The sequence below is a fragment of the Chroicocephalus ridibundus genome, chromosome 8 (assembly GCF_963924245.1).
Source record: "Chroicocephalus ridibundus chromosome 8, bChrRid1.1, whole genome shotgun sequence".
Taxonomy (NCBI): domain Eukaryota; kingdom Metazoa; phylum Chordata; class Aves; order Charadriiformes; family Laridae; genus Chroicocephalus; species Chroicocephalus ridibundus.
This window is the reverse complement of record NC_086291.1, coordinates 49,279,794-49,297,888: the sequence shown is the minus strand read 5'-3', so window position 1 is coordinate 49,297,888 and position 18,095 is coordinate 49,279,794. Positions and strand designations below refer to the sequence as shown.

The window sequence follows — 18,095 nt, the reverse complement described above, 5'->3', positions numbered from 1 at the left end:
GAGAGAGCTGGTTTCCCAGAAAAACAGTGCTCATATCTGTCACTCATTTTCCTTCTACTAGAACAAAAGACAGTAAATCTGTTAAGATATTCTACTTGAAATTCTTATATAAGATTGGCTATACTATTACATTTAAATCTGGTGTGGTTTAATGTGCAAGCATATACTATGTACTGATACAATTTCAGAAATTTGAATTAGTTTCGGAAACAACTAATTAAAAAACTGGCATCTAACTAGTTCGTTTCATGTAACAGTATAACAAGCCTAACAAAGAGAGCAGAGCTGACAAGAGATGGAGCCCCAAAAGACAGTTATGAGGTACAGATTACTGGAAGATATTATGCAGCTGTCCCATCTCACTCCTGCAGCATTCAGAACTTGGCAGTTCCCATGGGAGATGGCAACACCGATATTAAATGCAACTGCCTATACTAATACACAAAGGGAATTAATCCTATGATGGTCTGAGAAGTAGATAAGTTAATTTATAGCAGAAACTTGACAGCTCCTAACTCCAACTCACAACTGCGTCTATTATTCATCATTAAAATACCTGGTTGTTAAACGTGTGGCTGCAAACCTTGGATCTCTGCAAGGTCCTCACTCCCCATGCCCTGAACTGGACAGGCTGCATCTTGCAGGTTGTTTTTGAACTTTTATGCTTTCCGCTTGCAAAGGCATCACGAAATTTTGGATCTATGCTCACCTGACATGACTACAGAGTCCTTTTCTTTAATAGCCCACTACAGTGACTGCTAGACCCTCTTTCCTTTGTACAAATAATTGGCAAAATAATACCATTCAGAGGCTAATGTGTTTTAGGGTCCCAACTTTACATACCATAGCGACACAATTTATGCCAGCCTAACGGCAAGCTAGAGTAAGCCTAATAAGATGTATATAAAATTAGTATTTCTGAAGATACAGGATTTATAAAGTGACAGCCATCAAAATGTTATGAAATGTTATGAAAGTTTCAATGTAACTTCCATAGTTTCACTTTAGTTTATCTTCTTCTTTACAAAATGGGAAGGGGATATATCAAGAAAGTAAATTTTTCATTTGTTGTCATAAATTTGTTTTTATTTAAGAGCACCTGCAGTAGCTCTGATGAGTACAATGTAAATTCCAGCTTAGGAAACCATCACCACTGAAAGTCACAGTGGAAGGAAACACCAATTCTCAGGACAGGCTTTCCCCATCAAGCTGCAACAGTCACTTCAGGGGTGGTCTCATCAACTGTCAGGATAAGGGCAGAAGTCCCACAGAAAGTGTCTTCCGATGACTCTTTCACAAAGCACAGGTAATGATGAAACAGACCGCCTCTCTCTGTAATTCCAGAGTGCCAGGCATGTCAAAAGGGACATGGAGTTCCTGAGGAGCTGAGTGGCAGCCTAAAGTCCTGAGGAGATGGAAAACCTTTGGTGCTGCTGTTGTGTCCCTGCGGTGATCCTCCAAGAAATCATTCAGTATGAGAACACACCTCATAAGGGGACCAGAAAGGACCTGAATCACAGCACACCTGGGATTTTTGAGACAAGGTGGTCCAACAGCTGAGTTTCTTCACACTCAGATCCCTTTTTGCCCATTCTGCTAATATATCAGAGAGGCAACTGAAGTCACCAGAGATAGCTGCCGTGCTTCACATGCTATTGCTCACGCCAGCTGAGCACCGCAGAAGTGCTAGAATTAGACCCGGGATGCTCTCCGGATCACTGTTATGTGATGGGGTGGAGGAAAGGGTTTCATCTCCAATAAAAACTCCAGACAAAGTCAACCCATCTGACACTATTTTGCCCATCAGCAGTGCAAGTAATTTACAAGTCCCTACTTGGGTTTATGTATTTGGGGCATCTGTTTAGTTTTTATTACTTCTGGCCTTGCCTCCCACACTCCTTCACAGATCAAATAACTGCTTTCCCTATTTGCTAATTCCAACAGCTGGTTATTACTCACCAGACTCCTGCTATACTCGCCTGGGGAAGAATCATAAATAAATGTGTACAAGCAAGCAGATGCTGTCAGTTTAAAAACTGATCCACCTAGTAAAAATGTCCTACTTAGGACTCAAGTAGGGAAGCACTGAGCATGTGTCTTGATGTCATTTTAATAAGATCCAAAAACAATCGCAGGACTCTGTTCATTAATTCAAATTAGTAAATGAGGAAAGAGTGTTATAAAAGAGAGTATTACCACAAATAAATAACTAAATTCTGAACAGGCCAAACACCTGCTGTTCCCGATGAAGACAAAGGCAAGATAAGATACAGGGCATGTTTTTTGATATTTAGTGTAACTAATCACTTTTCCACCACTGGCAGACAAGGTAACATCAAGGTACTGTGGGTCCTGGAATCCATGACTGTAAACAGAAGAGAGAAATACAGATGGTTTATCAGATTTTATCATCTCTCTGAATTGTGTGACTGTTTATTTGGGGTTTTTTAAATAGGTAATTTCTTTCTGAATGTCAGTGCTAGGAGAAAGTGAGCTGCCTGGAGCATATTTTAAAAATACACAGAATGTAAAAGAGAAGAAAAAGTGCTTTGCAGACTATACCCCAGGATGCAGCAGGGGAAAAAATCTTGGTACCAACTTTTCCTCCATGTTTTAAAAGGGACATCTTTCTGTAAGGTTAGGCAGTTTGGCTCCCACAATCTTTAAAAAATTGACTTTTGATGAAAACAGTACAAGTTTTAGTGATGGTGGCATAGTCCACAGGGAAACGGAACTCTCTTTCATGTCAATTTTTGCAGGTTACACAGAGGACAATAATCTTTGTTCCTTGGCAGCAGGAATTAAATTATCTCTTGTTGACATAAAATAGAAATGTTTAGCACTGACGTCATCCACCTCATTGGTCAGACAGCTCACCAAAAAAAATCTGTGTCAGTTTACAGACATTTCAAAAGTAGTACGCAGGTACTGCAAGGTTAATTACTGTGACAGCAAAACTTCCCCATTCAGCTTTTGCAAATCTGTTGGGTTTTTTTACAATAAAGACAATTTCAACCAAATTGCTAAGATGCAGTATGAGGTTATGAGCTTTTAGCGGATTTTCCTCCCAGACTAAAGGCCAAACACACTACAAGACTTAATACACACCTGAAATCCTATCTTTATTAGCTTAGCAGATATACAGCCCAGCCCTTTCAAGACTATTGATGCTATACCAGCATTCAAAGCACTGTACCAAAACATGACTGACTAAAAGAGAAACACTGAACTTCCCTGAATACCCGAAACCTAAAATCTACTCCCAAGTGGTTCTCCAGCTACAGTAAAACTGATAAAGTTCATCACGGCCTCAATGCCCCACCGTTGCACTGGAGATTACGTGTTCGGAACTTGGTGCTATTTAAAATACCAGAAAGAAAATCCAACTCTTTCAAAATGCAATTTGTGAAAATATACCTAATATTTAAACTAGAAAACCTATTATTTAGAGATAATTGTATTAACCAACTTAAAGAGGAATAGAAGTTAATATAAATGGTAATAAAAATTGGACAGTCTTTAAGCACAAAACTAGCAACACTTGCTAGCATCAGAAATTACAAATATTGAACACAAGGTCTAACAAGAAGTTTCCCTTGCCAGTTAAATACTTTCTCCTATAGCAGCATATATTAACATTTAGCAATCAAGGAGGAAAAAATTCTAAATGAAGGTGCTAAAATCACACAGTCACAGGACGAATTTAAGGTGCCAAGCGAAAGGCAGTCAGAAGACAGAGAGCAGACAGGCCAGCATGATAAGCCAATGCCGCAAGTCTCAAGTGTGACAGAAGAAGAGCAAGTCGTTCAAACAAGACAGCTGGGGAATGGGGTAGAGGAGACTCACAAGCAGCAGCAGCGACGGGAGGACTCAAATCAACTCTTTTATTTTTTTTTAAAGCACTAGTGACTGAAGATGGGACAAAGAAGGAGCATTCTCTCAGCATGAAAGGTGACGATTTCAAGTTTTTCTGTAACTGTAAGATTTTGCATCAAGCCTGAAGATTTCAACTCCAGACAAGCAACACTTTTAAAATTTTTATGAGTTACAAATTCCTCACTTCTTGTTATGTTTCTTTGGATTTTGGTTTGTGATGTTAAGACATTCCTCAGAGTTGCTCAGTCTTAAGTAAGATAATACTTTCTCTGCAGTCAAATATTAAGTACTGAGAACACGCTCAGGGCACATTATCAAAGCAAGCTGGGGCTGAAAGATGCCCTGCAAAGTGTGTTAGAAGACTGAGGTGTATATTTCACACACAAAGCACGTATTAGGCACAGATAAAAAGCAAGCAGCATAAACCACCAGCAGGACACTGCCTCACAGCAGCCTCTATCCCTGACGCACCTAGGCTCCTCTCACGTTACTCAGATCAGCATACAAGGTCCCAGGTCAGCTTAATTTCTAACAGTTAAGATCAACATTGATTAAAGTATTTCCCTGTCTTCCAGGAGTCATCTACTCACTCGTAACTGTCCCACTTCTGGAACAGGGAGATTTCTGAAGTGAAAAAGTTGTCTTCCTCACACCATCATGGCATGGTTCGCATGTAGGCTACAGTAGAAAGAAAACTAAATTGGACTTATATCTTCCTCTTCAACGCAAACAGCACTGTCAGTCATACAATTGCTAAATGCCAGTAGACCCACGGGTCAAGGACCCAAATGGTCCTACCTAGAGAGTGCAGTGATGGGACAAGGGGTAATGCTTTTAAACTGAAAGAAGGTAGATTTAGATTAGATATTAGGACGAAATTCTTTGCTGTGAGGGTGGTGAGCCCCTGGCCCAGGTTGCCCAGAGAAGCTGTGGCTGCCCCATCCCTGGAGGTGTTCAAGGCCAGGCTGGACGGGGCTTGGAGCCACCTGGTCTGGTGGGAGGTGTCCCTGCCCAGGGCAGGGGGTGGCACTGGATGATCGTTAAGGTCCCTTCCGACTCTAAGCATTCTGTGATTCTATGGTGCTACACCGCTCATGGACACCTGGGCTACAGTTTCACAGAGTTCCTATCTCAGAAAAACGCCAGGGACGCCACTGAGCGCCATGGCTCCGCTCCTTCTCCCGCCTAAACGCCTCTCGCCCCCTTCTGTACATCTGCAAAAACATACACAGTTCCCTGAGGAACCAGGTGACGAGACGGACCTGGGCTAAAACTAACCTGAGGAAACGAGTATTTTTTACTCTAGAAGAGGCGTCCATTCCGGTTCGTTATGCGGCTGCACGAAGACTCGTAGCCGCATAAAGCCACGACCGGCAGGAACGAACGGGCGAGCGCAGGTCCCACAGAGCAGCCCCGCACCGGGGGAGGGAGCACCGGCCCGCCGGGGCCCGCCCCCCGGCCCGCCCAGGCCCGGCGGCGGGCGGCGGCGCTGCCGTCATGGCGGAGGGCCCGGCGGCGGGTGACGAGCTGTGGGCCGAGGCGTGGGCGCTGCTGCCGGGCTCCGAGGAAGGGCTGAGCTTGTCGCTGAGCGGCGAGGTGGAGGACTGCGTCCTGCCGCTGCTGAGGCGGGCCCGCCGGCTGCTCTACGGCGCGGCGGGCCGGCCCGGCGAGGCGGCGGCGGCGGCGCTGGGGCGGCTGGGCGACATCCTGCGTGACTACTCCTGGGAGAGGCTGAACGCGGGGCCCTGGCGGGAGGTCAGCAAGGCCTGGCGGCAGGTCTACGCCTACGGCTGCCTCTTCGGGGCGCTGGCCGAGGTTGCCGCCGGCCGCCCGCTGGTCCCCGCCGTCCGCCTCTGCGACATGGGGCTGCTGATGGGCGCCTCCGTCCTGGACAACGTCCTCGCCCGCCTCGTCCGCGTCCTGCAGGCCCGCCTGCCCCGCGGGGAGCGGCGCGACGCCGCCCCGGGCAGCGCCAAGGTACGGCCCGGCCCCGGCCCCGGGGCGAGCTTGTCCTCCCGCGCCCCTCGCCCGGCTCCCCCTCGCCTTCCCCCCCCTCGGGCTTCCCCCGCCGTCCGTTCCCCCTCTGCCCCGGGGCCGGCGTTCCCCGGCGTCCCTCCCTTCCCCTCCGGGAGCGGTGGGGCCTTCGCTGGCGGCTGTTGAAAGAGAACGTCTCTGTGTGTTGCAGAGGGCCCGGATTGAGCCCCTTCCAGTCCCCATTGTGCAGCCAGAAGATGCGCTTCCGCACGTTCGCTGCCCTTCACTGGAGCATTTCAGAGACAACTATCTAATTCCACAGAAGCCTGTGGTCTTAGAGGGGATTATTGACCACTGGCCGTGTATGAAGAAGTGGAGGTGAGAAATAAGAGTTTCTTCCCTGTCCTAGTAACAGCAAGGATCATCTTCTGTGCCTGGTATCTTGATGCTCGGTAGAGCAGTAGAGACCTCCACAGAAGACAGGTGCCATTGGGAGTGACTTGTTGGCAGCACCTTCCTGCTGCAATGCTGTCTTTGCTCTGTAGAAGTTGCTCCATAGATGAGGGAAGAGCATCAAACCATCCACAGCATTGCACGGTAAGTGCCCCCGTGTGCCAGGGAGGGATGGTGCTGGCCGTGCTGGTGCTGGCCCTCATCCCAGCCTTCCGGGGCTGTGCCGGGAGCGCTCTGGAGAGTTGCTGACATCTCAAGTGTGTCTGTGTCAGACACAGATCAGTGATTTTTACCTCCTGGAACTCACTGATAATTAGTGCAATGGAAAGTGAATTTCAGAGATGCGTGAATAAGCACGATTGGCTTTTTCATTCACAAGTACAGGCATCGATGTTTATTCAGCATCGTGTTTGAGTGTTGAGTTTCAGACACTGCCATTCAGGAGTAATAACATCATGCTGCATGTGTAACGCACAATGGAGCCAACACTTCCAATATTGAGAATCGCATATTTGTGAGATAAAGCTCATGATTCCTTAGAAAAGGGGGGAAAAACACTTATGCTTAGTTTGAGCAATTGCTTTTGTTCCACAGCCAAGGGTAAAATTGACATTAACTGAACACACTTGTTTCATAGTGGTTTTATTCTTTTTTGAGGGAAGGTACTCCACTGCTTAACTTCAGACACTTAAAAAAATTAACTAACTTCTTCATTTAGTTAATATAATTGTCAATGGAGAGATGTATACCACCCATCAAAGTAATTCCTCTTATTTTAGCCACGATGGATATTATTGGCACCTGTATAGAGAATTTGGTACTGACAGAGAGTTGATCTAGAATTCATGACAAAAAGATACAAGACTTTATTTAGCAAATGTGTCAGCAGGCAGCAAAAAGATAGATATCCCTAGTCAACAGAGACCAACAGCTTAAATCTCCTTAGCTCATAAGGAAACAATAGTTTACTGAGGTAAACAAGGTTTTAAACCAGAACAGACAAGTGGGCCATAATGTACACACAAACTTGACTGCTTGTTTCCTTGCCGCTTGCATCCTTTTCTGCTGCCTTTTGTCTCTGCTTGGTTGGAGAGAGAAGAAACTAATGGTAATAGAGTTTTATTTCTTTAAAAGATTGATTTTGATCGATTGTCTTACATTTAACACTAGTACGAAGAGCAGTATAAAAGGGTAATGGAACTTCCTTTATTCCAGTGTGGACTATTTTTGTCAAGTCGCAGGGTGCCGCACAGTCCCCGTGGAATTGGGTACCCGATACACAGATGAGGAATGGTCTCAGAAGCTTATGACCGTCAGCGACTTCATCAACCAGTATATTGTGAATGCGGTCTGTTACTCTCGTTCTGTTTCATCTCCAAATACAGCAGTGTGTTGCTGGTACAGAATTTCTGCTCAGAACACACACGTTTAGAGGTGATGTCAAGGGAGGGGGTATGCTGTAAGCACAACTCTGAATTAAAAGGTTTGACATTTTCAAGATCTGAAGCTACAAATTAGTTATTGCAACAATATCTATGTTTGATTCTTTTTTATATAATCAAATGTGCGGCAGCTGTTAATTTGATGAATAGATAGATACCTTTTGCAGCAAAAACCTGAATAGTGGAGCCTAAGGATAAGGGATCCTCAGCCAGCAGTTTTATTCCTCTTGGCAATTAAACTGCTTACTGAGATCTAGGATCAAGATCCAAATTCACATGCCACTAGGTAAAAAAAAAAAAAGCTGATTAGCAGTTGAATGTCCTTTTACTTTCACAGCTGAGGATCTGAAGCCCTCACTTCTGTTTCCTAGTATTCTGGCAGGAAGGACCGTGTGCCATTGCAAATTGATCTGTGGCGCAGCCTGGAATAGAATATCGGGATACCTAGAGGGAGTGAAGGTGAACTAGTCTGTACCATCAGGGTCTAGCTATAAAGATTCAGAGCGTTGTCACAGGATTGACAACAGAACTGTTGAGAAGCCATAGGATTATAGCTAGGCTTTTTCCAGTAACTCGAGCTAGGTAATTTGTTGATTTTGGGGATATATCTACACTCTTACAATTTCAGTGTAGGTGTAAGTTACTATTTCATAAGACACTTCATACTAGTCAACTGTTGAAACAGTTCCAGTACTCTGAAATGGGACATTGGAAATAGATGTTACCTATAAGTAAATTAACTGACTGACAAGTCTTACTATATATGTCACTATGTGGTTTTTTTTCTTTCTCTGCTGTAATTTCAGAACAGCATAGGATACCTTGCCCAGCACCAGCTTTTTGATCAGGTAAAACTGAGTGAATGTTTTTATCTTTCTGCAGTCAAGTGTTCCTCATCTCTGAGGATGTCAACTCTACTACATGGAAGGGTGTAGAGAGAATTCAGAGTATTTATTAAGTTTCTATTCCCACAATTTGGAGGAACAGAGGGAGGAGTCTGTTCCATTTGGCTGAAAGGCATGGAAACAAAACCCATTCAGGGGTGAAGACATTCAGTCTTAGTGCTGTTTTGGCACAATGTAGCATATACTTAGCAAGGATATCACCTGGAAAGCAGCATTTCCCCAAAGAATATTTAAGTCAGGGAAGACATTTGGACAGAAAAGAGTCTTCAGCAGTGATATGTTCACCATATTCTGAAATGTCATTCCAGTTTACCCAAGAACAGGTTGGTGGGAGATGTAAAAAGGAGCCTCACAGAGAAGCAAGCTTAGTATATAAAAGAGCAACGGCTCCTTTTCCATGACTGCAAACCTGCTTATTCTTGTGGGTTTCTCTGGTTTCTGCTAAAGCAAAGAGTCTCTGAAGAATGAGAAACGCCCTTCTTTCTCCCACCTGCCCTTCCAACAGAATCTGCTTGCTAGCACACAAAGTGTGAGGACGTTTCCTGCAGATTCCAATCAGTTCAGCTACTTCTCTCCTACCTTTGCTGGACAAGCACATCATTTGTTTTCTTTGTGTCAAGCCTCGTTCCTCTTTTCTATGAATTGCATACTTTTGGCAAGTCAGCACATACCCTTTTTAATGTTTATTTCTTTATGGGAGTAGATTCCAGAATTGAAAGAGGATATCAGTATCCCTGACTACTGCTGCCTGGGGGAAGGAGAAGAAGATGACATCACCATTAACGCTTGGTTTGGTCCAGAAGGCACTATCTCACCTCTTCACCAGGATCCCCAGCAAAATTTTTTAGCTCAGGTCTGTACTCTACTTACTCTACACATGCCATTAGCGCTATAGCTAGAAAAAATGGTTATGGTATGTAGCTGTTAAAGACAAGGGTAGCAGACAACATGATGACCAATTGAACGATAGGGAATACATGGGTAGTGTTTTGCTATTCTGTTGCATTTGTCAATACTGCAATTTAATAATGTAATCTTGCAGGCCGCTTGAGATAGACCATTACTTACCCTCATTTTAGAGATGATACATGGAAATCACAAGCAGCAGCTTTTCCAGGGCCACACAAGGAATTTGTAACAGAGTTGAGAAGAATGTGGATCCTGTCATAGCGTACCAAAGAACTTCCTTTTCTGGAACAGCAAGATTTTTGGGTGGACTTGGGTGCATACTTTAATCCACTTCAGGTTACCCAGTAAAATATCTACTCGCGCGTGCATCGAGAGTCAGATGCAGTAATAGTTGCACTGCAACCTCATTGCTGTTAAGTGAGTCACTGTTGGTAGGCTTCTCGATGATGACTTTTAGTGCAGGGTAACATGGTAAAATACTGGGGCCCTTTGTGGTGAGCAAGTCCAAAGATGTATTCCTTGTCCAAGCAGTTCACAACTGTACCTCTTCAAATGCTAAGGGGTTTTTTGCTTACTGGAAGATAGCCATTTTTTCTTGCAATATACAAGGTCTTAACCCAGCGAGGCAAGTGAAGGAAGGAGACATTAATAGCTCACAGCAGTCCAGGTAATACCCACCCTGCAAAAAAACCTCAAGGATTCAGGAAATGTGCTTTTTGATGAATAACCAACATTCTCTTTACTTTCATGCATCACCAAAAATATCATTTAACACTGGGTTCTTTAGAGAGCTAATTAATATCCATAATCCCTTTGGGGTATGGAAGGCATCCTAAAAACACATGGACAGCTATAGTTATTTAGATCAATGCTCTACTGCTTTAACCATTGATAGTCAAGAGTAGGACAGGGCAGGAATACATTGATACTTGTGTGGACTTTAGAATACATTTATGTGCTGTCCATGAACAACAAACTCTAAACATCTAGCATAACAACTTGGGTGTTGATAAGGTATCAGGAAATCCTGTTCTATTATATGGGAAGGTATGTTAAGATAGAGGAAAAGCAGCTTGGTTAGGAATCGTTTGGTAGCATAATGCCAGCCCAGTGTACTGTGGTTAGCCAGAGTACTGACTTACCGTTTAATGTGATAGTTCCAAACAAATGTGATCATGCCTGGCCCTTGAAGAAATCTTGAATGCTGGAAGAAGCAGCATGAATATTCATCCTGTGCCTTCTGCGGGTGTTCCACTGGAATCAGCGCAGGAATCAGCTTTAACTTTTTTATTCTGCCATTTCATTCCAGGCACCTATGACTTGCAATTCAGTGTAGCGTTCAGGTCAGTCAGTCCACTTGCCTTATGAATTCTAGTCTTTCAGTTAAGCACTCCAATGAAATAATTGATTTAATGACACAGAAATAAGCTGAAGGAGTATATGGAAGCTTAGGAGTCGCTCCGGACAGGTACCTCTGTAGGCTGACGTGAACTGCACTGAAGACTCAACCTCCTCATTCTCAGTTCTTCTAATCGCTTTCTAGCTACGTAGAGACCAAATAGCATTGTATAAATTGGGTTCCTTAACTTTGAATTTAAAGTAATTTGGTTAAAAGCACTTCCTGGTATTTCAAATTCTTTTCTGCTTCAAGGAAACATGTACTTGAATTCCAACAGTCTGATTTGTTTTAACTTTTTATTATAGCAGTGTCTGTTTATTACTAACAAAGCTAATGATGCTTCTTGTAATCCAGTATATTTTACTGTTAAATTGCCAGCTATGGCCCACAGTTTCCAGTAATGCGCGGGTTAATGACAGATGGAAAACATTTATTGTAATACACACAGGTATTTGGAAGAAAGTATATCCGTCTATATTCGCCACAGGAGTCAGAAAACCTGTATCCCCATGAAAGCCATATTCTTCACAACACTAGTCAGGTAAATAGTTGCCTGAAATTTTAGTATCAATAATGTTACTTCATCAAATCGTATTTGAGTAAAGACATTCTACTGATGATTGTTTTGTTTTTTAATAGGTTGATGTGGAAGATCCTGACTTACTTAAGTTTCCCAATTTCAGAAAGGCTGCGTTTCAGTCCTGTATTCTGATGCCTGGACAGGTTCTGTTTATTCCAGTTAAATATTGGCACTATGTACGATCACTTGACATCAGCTTCTCTGTCAGTTTCTGGTGGTCATAGCTCTGAAGCGTGCATAAAGTCTGTTAGCATTGGAATAGGAATTACAAATCAGAAAAAGTAGAATCTGGCATCTTCTCATAAGAGAATTCTTTTTAAGTGTGGAATGCTCTTCCCTATCTAAAGGTTAGAAGTGGATTAAAAAAATCCGAAAAAACAACAAACTCTTCCTTCAGCATGGTGAAAAAATCTGGATGGGTAAAGGGAAAGAAGATGCTACAGCCACTTTATTTTTGTGGATGATTCTAGTATGAATGCCTCTTAAAGACCATCTTAGGTCACCATCTTGTATGCATGTGTACATCTGAAACAGCTCTATATATGGGCACTGCCAGGACTCTGCTTCAAGCTATATTTGGAACATCAGGTTAGTGTTATCTTCTACTTGGATTTAATAACAGTAAAAACTGTAGTTACATAAACAATGAGGGAATCCAAAGGTTCAATATGTTAAAGGAAAAAAGAAGCTAACACGAAGCAAGATACCAATCTCCTATAAAGACAAAGTTACTAGTGTTAAGGCGTAGGAACATAATTAATTGTAGTTAATCTGTAGTTTAATTGCAGTTAAATGAACTGAAGCTTAATCATACTTTGATTAACCATCAGCTGAACTGTTGACACTCTGCCTTCTGCAGTGTCACACATTTCTACTAAGGAAAGATACGCTGCCATTCCATTCTGGTACCTGGCAATATCTAGTCCTCGTCTTCTCATCTTAAAAGGATGAAAATCCTCAGCTCACTCACTCTTAAAGGAAAAAGCATCCTTACATAAAATTGGAGATTGAAGTGCTAATACCAAAACCTAAAAGAATCTTAAGATGCTTATTTTTTCAACGCTTTGCAGACTGGCAATTTGTCTAAGCTGGCATTGCCCCAAAAGTCTTATCCTACTTCTTACCAATTGTTTTGACTGTGGGAATATTCCCTCTCTTATTGAGTGTAACTGCTTGTGACCTGGCCTTATATCAGATGAACACTTTCATGCCCAAAGAAGGGACAAAACCCAAGCAACAATGCAACAAGTGTTCAAACTCTACCCCTAGATCAGATATTCAGCCAGCTGCCTTAGTGAGGAGACCATGAGTGCTACACTGATTTTTATTTTTTTTTTTTGACACACACACACACACACACACCCCGCCCCCCACCTACTTGAAGCCCTATGGTGCTAGTAAAGGGTTTCATTTTCGGTTGTGCAAGTGAAATTACAAATAGGGAATACTGTTGCTGATAAAGGATTCTTTTAATAGCTCACCTGCATAGATCAGCTTGCAGGATTGACTAAAAACACCTGCATCTTTCATTCCCAAACATACGCTGAGAGTCACAACCCAAGAATACACACACAAAACAGCCTCCAAGAAAGCGTGCAGACACAACTGTGAAAAAGAACAGGAAGGTCAATGATAGTTTTATTGTAAGATTCTTTAAACTTGCGGAAAAAATAAGTACACTGAAAGCACACTGTTACTAATGAATACAATACAGTCTGGCTACTCTGCAAGAGTGGGGAAAAAGATTTCACTGAAAGCAAGTCTTACAATTAGCATCGTCTAGTGCTGAGAACGAAGCTCTTCTCTGTTCTCCCTGTTTTTGATGGTGACTGGGAGTCTGTCCGACTCACACCTGTGAAGAAAACAAAAGGAAGGTTAATGAATGACACACAAAAAAAGGATGATGTTGTATAACCTCCATATTTTTAAAATGCTTTACATGTTCCTGTTTGGAATGTCCAATTTCCCTGGCTAAATAAAGGAATCATGAAGAGATTGTGCTCTTCTTAGAAGCATAGTATTTCCAGAAGTTTTAGTGTCATGTCTTGTGTCTGTTCCCCTGTTCCCACCCGCCCCGGCTCCACACTTGAATGTTGTTAGAAACAATATGCACAGATCTGCTCGTGACCATAAGGCATAATCCTTGCACTTTCAGGGCTCAGTGTTGCCCATGTATGGTTTACTGTCACAAATATACAACTGAAGTCAGAAATAACTGATGTTCAGCTACAGTTACAAATAATACAGGCAGTGCCACTGATTATCACAGTCCATTCTCAAGTATTATTACACTAATTTTTTTAAAAAATAGGGTGCTTAGTACCTGGAATGTCACAAGACCAGAAATCATTACATTGTGGACAGCGCGGTTCAGTCTGAGTTCTGAAGTATTTTCTGACACAAGGTAAATGCATTCCAATTCCACAGGATTCACATACTTGGCTCTGAAATCAGAAGTGTTGATTAAAAAAAAATTAAAAAAAAAAAAATCTTTCTAACCTTCCTTTGGTTTAAAATAAAGTTGTCACAAATGGTGGCAGATATGCAATGCTTTATTCCAAAGAATGGTTCACACAGTGCAGTTGGTGAATACTCAAAGCTAGTAAATGATAAAAGGAGGTATTTTCCTGGAAACTAGGAAGTAACTCTCTCTCTACATGGACAAAATTTAGCTTGAAAGACAAACAACACTGAGCTATTTGGGTGCAATAAAGGAGACCAACTGGGATGGAAAAAGTAACATAGAAGCACATTAGTTGGGAAGATGAGAAGATGCAGGGTTAAGGAGCAAGAGAGTGCAGTAGTTTTGAAATACGAGTTCAGGCTGTAACAACTTACGCAAGACTAAACTAGTAACTTGCCAGCTATCAAAAAACAGTGCTTTAGCATGCTATATATGAAGCATACATGTTCATTCTGAAGTCCAAGACACAAGGAATTTCTGAACCAAAGTCCCAGGACCAAAGATGAATGCATGTCACATGAAGACTGCTTTTTGTAAGGTCCAAAGATAATACAGCTAACACTTCACTGTTACGCCTATTTAAGAATAAGGAGTTCATTTCTAGCCTGCTGGCTTTGGAAAGCAAGACAGCACAATAATGTTCCTTATTGGGCGAGTTTGCTTTCTCCAAGTTTATACTTGGAGATCCTGCTCCAAGCCAAGTTTTTGGGATTTCTTTCCAAAGACAGAAGATAAAATGCCTACACTGAAGAAAAAAAAAAAGGGGGGGGGGAGGGTTCTTTATATATACATGGGCAGCATTACCAGATTACAAGACCAGAATTTATCATTGCCTGCCTAATACTCGAAGGAAAGTATCACAAACTTCATCTATAACCACGTAAGTACATCAGCAGATGCCTACTCGGGTAATAAATCTTACCTGGATGGCAAGGCTGTGACAGATGTTACACTTCCTTGCCACATCTTGGTAGTTGCTGAGAATGTATTGTTCCATCTCAATTATGCAGCGAGTATGCAGAGTATATTCTCCATTTCTCTAAGGAAATAAGTGTCAAGATGAGGAATTTCTTGTAATTCCTTTTACCTTTTTTTGACTTTTCTAACCAGCTGTTAGCAAGCATTTGACATGCACTTTTTTCTGCCATCATGAAACTAACATGCTGACACTGATACAATGCAAAGCTGAAAATACCTTTGAAATACCAGAATTAATTTGTTTAGAGGATCGGAATAAAGATCTCACACCTTTAACAAAGATCTAGTCCTTGGAAGGTATAAATGAACAAGCATGCTCTTCTTAACAAAGACACGCAGTTTTGGGACCTTCCATTTGCACAGTAGTGTAAATTCTACTGGCTTTCAGCGAAATCTAGGCATTTATTGCTTGAGGTATCTTTGAATATCTCTGCTAAATCACTCTAACATAACAAAATGTGTGGCAGCAAGCTGGAGATCTATGATGCAATGAATCCAGCAGAAATGGGACTGAGGTCTCACTTGGGAAGCAACTGCAGTGTCCACATGGTAAGCTCATCTCTATTTCTCCCTCAGAAAGTAAAAGGGAGTTAAAAACGTGCACAGTGGCCCCTGCACTTCTGGTACAGGAGGTTTCAACATGTTTGGCCTCGCTGCTTTTCAGGATATCCTACATGTAACTCGCAGCACTGATCACCCCAAACAGCTTTCCCCAGCTCTTGTTCTAAGCTTAAGTATGGCATGCTATTGGGTACAAAGGATGTCCGCATGTCACACATGCCCACCCAGCTCAGGTACAAGAAACTGAAACCACGTTGCCCTGTATAAACCTCCCTGAGAACCTTTTCCTTGTAAAAGTACTACCTTTTCTGCAAAAATCACTGCAGCAGCAATAAGCACGGGCTCCACAAAACCATTCCTCCCATCATTCATTAAAGAACAGCTTCAGTTTCAACCGTCACATCCGTAAGAAAATAATAGCTGGACCTATTAAAACATCAACACTTGAAAAGATACAGCAATTACCTCAGAGAGCCACCTATCCTCCACAAAAACTTTCAGCACTTGTTCTGCTTCCTTTTTCTTCATTTTCTTTGTCTTAAGTTGGTCAGCCAAGTTTAAAATATCTGTAGAAGAGGCAAAGCCATTTTCTGATGAAATGATTAGGTCCATCTACAGAAAGAAACATTTTGAATGTTAAAAAAAACCATGCAATTATACCGACACACCTTATAGCAACGTGCGGCTTTTTAGCATCCACATATGATACATACTACAGTATATGGCTTGAACCAGAACTGTACAACAAAGGCCAAAATCTGAAACTATCGTTACCTTGACAATTTTAATCTTTGCCAAGAAAACATTTCCACAAATAGAACTGTAGAATGCTGCCTAAATGAAGCTGCATTCACAGACCCTTGAGCCTACTCGGGGGTGACAGCTCTGTTTGTCAAGGTTCTTTTTGAGGAAAAATCTCTCACTACTGAAGTTTGTCCACTCTGGAGTCATTGGTGCTGCTGAACATACCTGGCATTTGAAGGTTGTAGCAGTACTACCAATCTTCAGAGAATGTCTCATTGGAAACGTTCCTGCTGCTCATCATCCCAGAGCAGCACGCAGCGTTTGTATGCCAGTAGTAATATGTACCACGACAATGCCACCTCTGCAGGGCTGACAGGGCTGTATAGGTGCTTCCACCAATAAGGGGGGAGGGCAGGGAAATCTCTGGGTACTTTCCATGTAGATTAGACTTTTGCAGGTGTCACAGAATAGTCAACACAACTCTCTTTCCAGTTTATACAGAAAATTTAATTTTAATGAGTGTGCAATAAAAAAAAAATATTTAAAAGTCTAGTGGCTGGAGAAATTAAGTCCTCAAAGTTCAAGACACTACGAGAACAACTCACTAAAACATGCAAGATAAATGGCTATGATCACAACTCACAGATAAGCTGTCGATAAGAAATTAGACGTCAAATGTTCTGGAATCTCACCCCAATACTTCTATTTGGAACTTTAAAAAATTCTAAAGTCTATGTTTTCTTTTTTAAAAAGCAGCATCATGACTAGTTTATTAAACACAGAAGTAATTGGCTAAGCAATAACAATAGACAAATGCTTCTATTCAGATCAGCAAATCCAACTTCTATGTTATTAGCACTAAAATCTACTGTATATTACTAGACCACTGAAGCCAATGAAAAATTCAGCAATCACAACAGCAAACGCTGAAGAAAGGTGTATGTTTAACTAAAAGCAGGTATGTCGAGTGGCTAACTCCAAGGAGCGCTCCCCTATTGCTGGTTTCAGTTTAACAATAACTGACTTTCAACAGAAAATCATTACTTGCCTATGTGCCCATCCCCGCCCCCCATTCGATTTGGGATAAACTTAGGTAAGATGGCAACTAGTTCCTGAACCACATCTCCATTCACTTCCATGGCCATTCATTTTCAGATGGTACCTTCACAAATAATGTGATTTACTAATAACTGACATACTTACTGTTTTTCTGAACAATTCTAATTCATTTTCTGTATAGTCAGATGCCATTTTAGTTACTTCAGTTTCTGCCAAATTCACCTATGAAAAAAACAATACTTAAACTGAAATCAAAGTGCCTTTGTATTTCTGCACCATAAAATGTAAAGGATCCTGTGGGTAAAGAACACATCATCTTACAATTAACAGAAATGTCATTTCTTCAAGTGGCATGAAAGAGGCTGTTCCTTAAAGTTGGCAACCGACGGTTCTCAAGTCCTTTCTTTACAACCCCTGATCGTCCAGCCCCTTATTCTCCACAGCTCCCCCTGCCCAGTCCAAGCTCTTAAGCAATCCCACCTCCCCCGTACAGAACTAATATAGACTATTAGTTCTATATAGTAGAACTAATATACTACACCAGGATACTGTGCTGGACAGTAGTGGTAACTATGTTATAATACACATTTCTGTTTCACTGTGAAAAAGAGTTACTGCTATTTCATATTCTTATTGCACATCCTACTGCTGTTTATTAATAGCTCAACTTAATTGGCAAAATGACCCAGAAAGGTTAAAAGCAGCAGCTAATGTTAGAATACCTCCTGTACAGTATTTTAAAATTACTATG

At 42.0% G+C, this 18,095-nt stretch overlaps 2 protein-coding genes and 1 long non-coding RNA gene across 4 annotated transcripts in view; 1 reads left to right on the top strand and 2 right to left on the bottom strand.

The window, feature by feature from the left end:
• LOC134519901 (uncharacterized) overlaps nt 1–5,293 on the bottom strand; it is a 109,461-nt gene extending 104,168 nt beyond the window's left edge. The window contains exon 1 of the long non-coding RNA XR_010072326.1: nt 5,155–5,293. This is a non-coding gene — a long non-coding RNA (uncharacterized LOC134519901). The remainder of the gene's footprint in view (nt 1–5,154) is intronic.
• On the top strand, nt 5,285–13,558 carry KDM8 (lysine demethylase 8). The gene is made up of 7 exons (XM_063344672.1): nt 5,285–5,853; nt 6,062–6,228; nt 7,519–7,651; nt 8,552–8,593; nt 9,354–9,503; nt 11,407–11,499; nt 11,598–13,558. Exons 1-7 carry the CDS (start codon nt 5,374–5,376, stop codon nt 11,760–11,762), a joined length of 1,230 nt encoding a protein of 409 aa, XP_063200742.1. The 5' UTR covers nt 5,285–5,373; the 3' UTR covers nt 11,763–13,558.
• Nucleotides 13,147–18,095, bottom strand: part of NSMCE1 (NSE1 homolog, SMC5-SMC6 complex component) — a 15,353-nt gene continuing 10,404 nt past the window's right edge. For both annotated transcript variants that reach the window (XM_063344673.1, XM_063344674.1), the window contains exons 4-8: nt 17,489–17,566; nt 16,007–16,153; nt 14,925–15,041; nt 13,862–13,982; nt 13,147–13,390 (exon numbers count right to left, since the gene is read on the bottom strand). In XM_063344673.1, the coding sequence (XP_063200743.1) occupies nt 13,308–13,390; nt 13,862–13,982; nt 14,925–15,041; nt 16,007–16,153; nt 17,489–17,566 (546 nt within the window). In that variant the 3' untranslated portion in view covers nt 13,147–13,307. The remainder of the gene's footprint in view (nt 13,391–13,861; nt 13,983–14,924; nt 15,042–16,006; nt 16,154–17,488; nt 17,567–18,095) is intronic.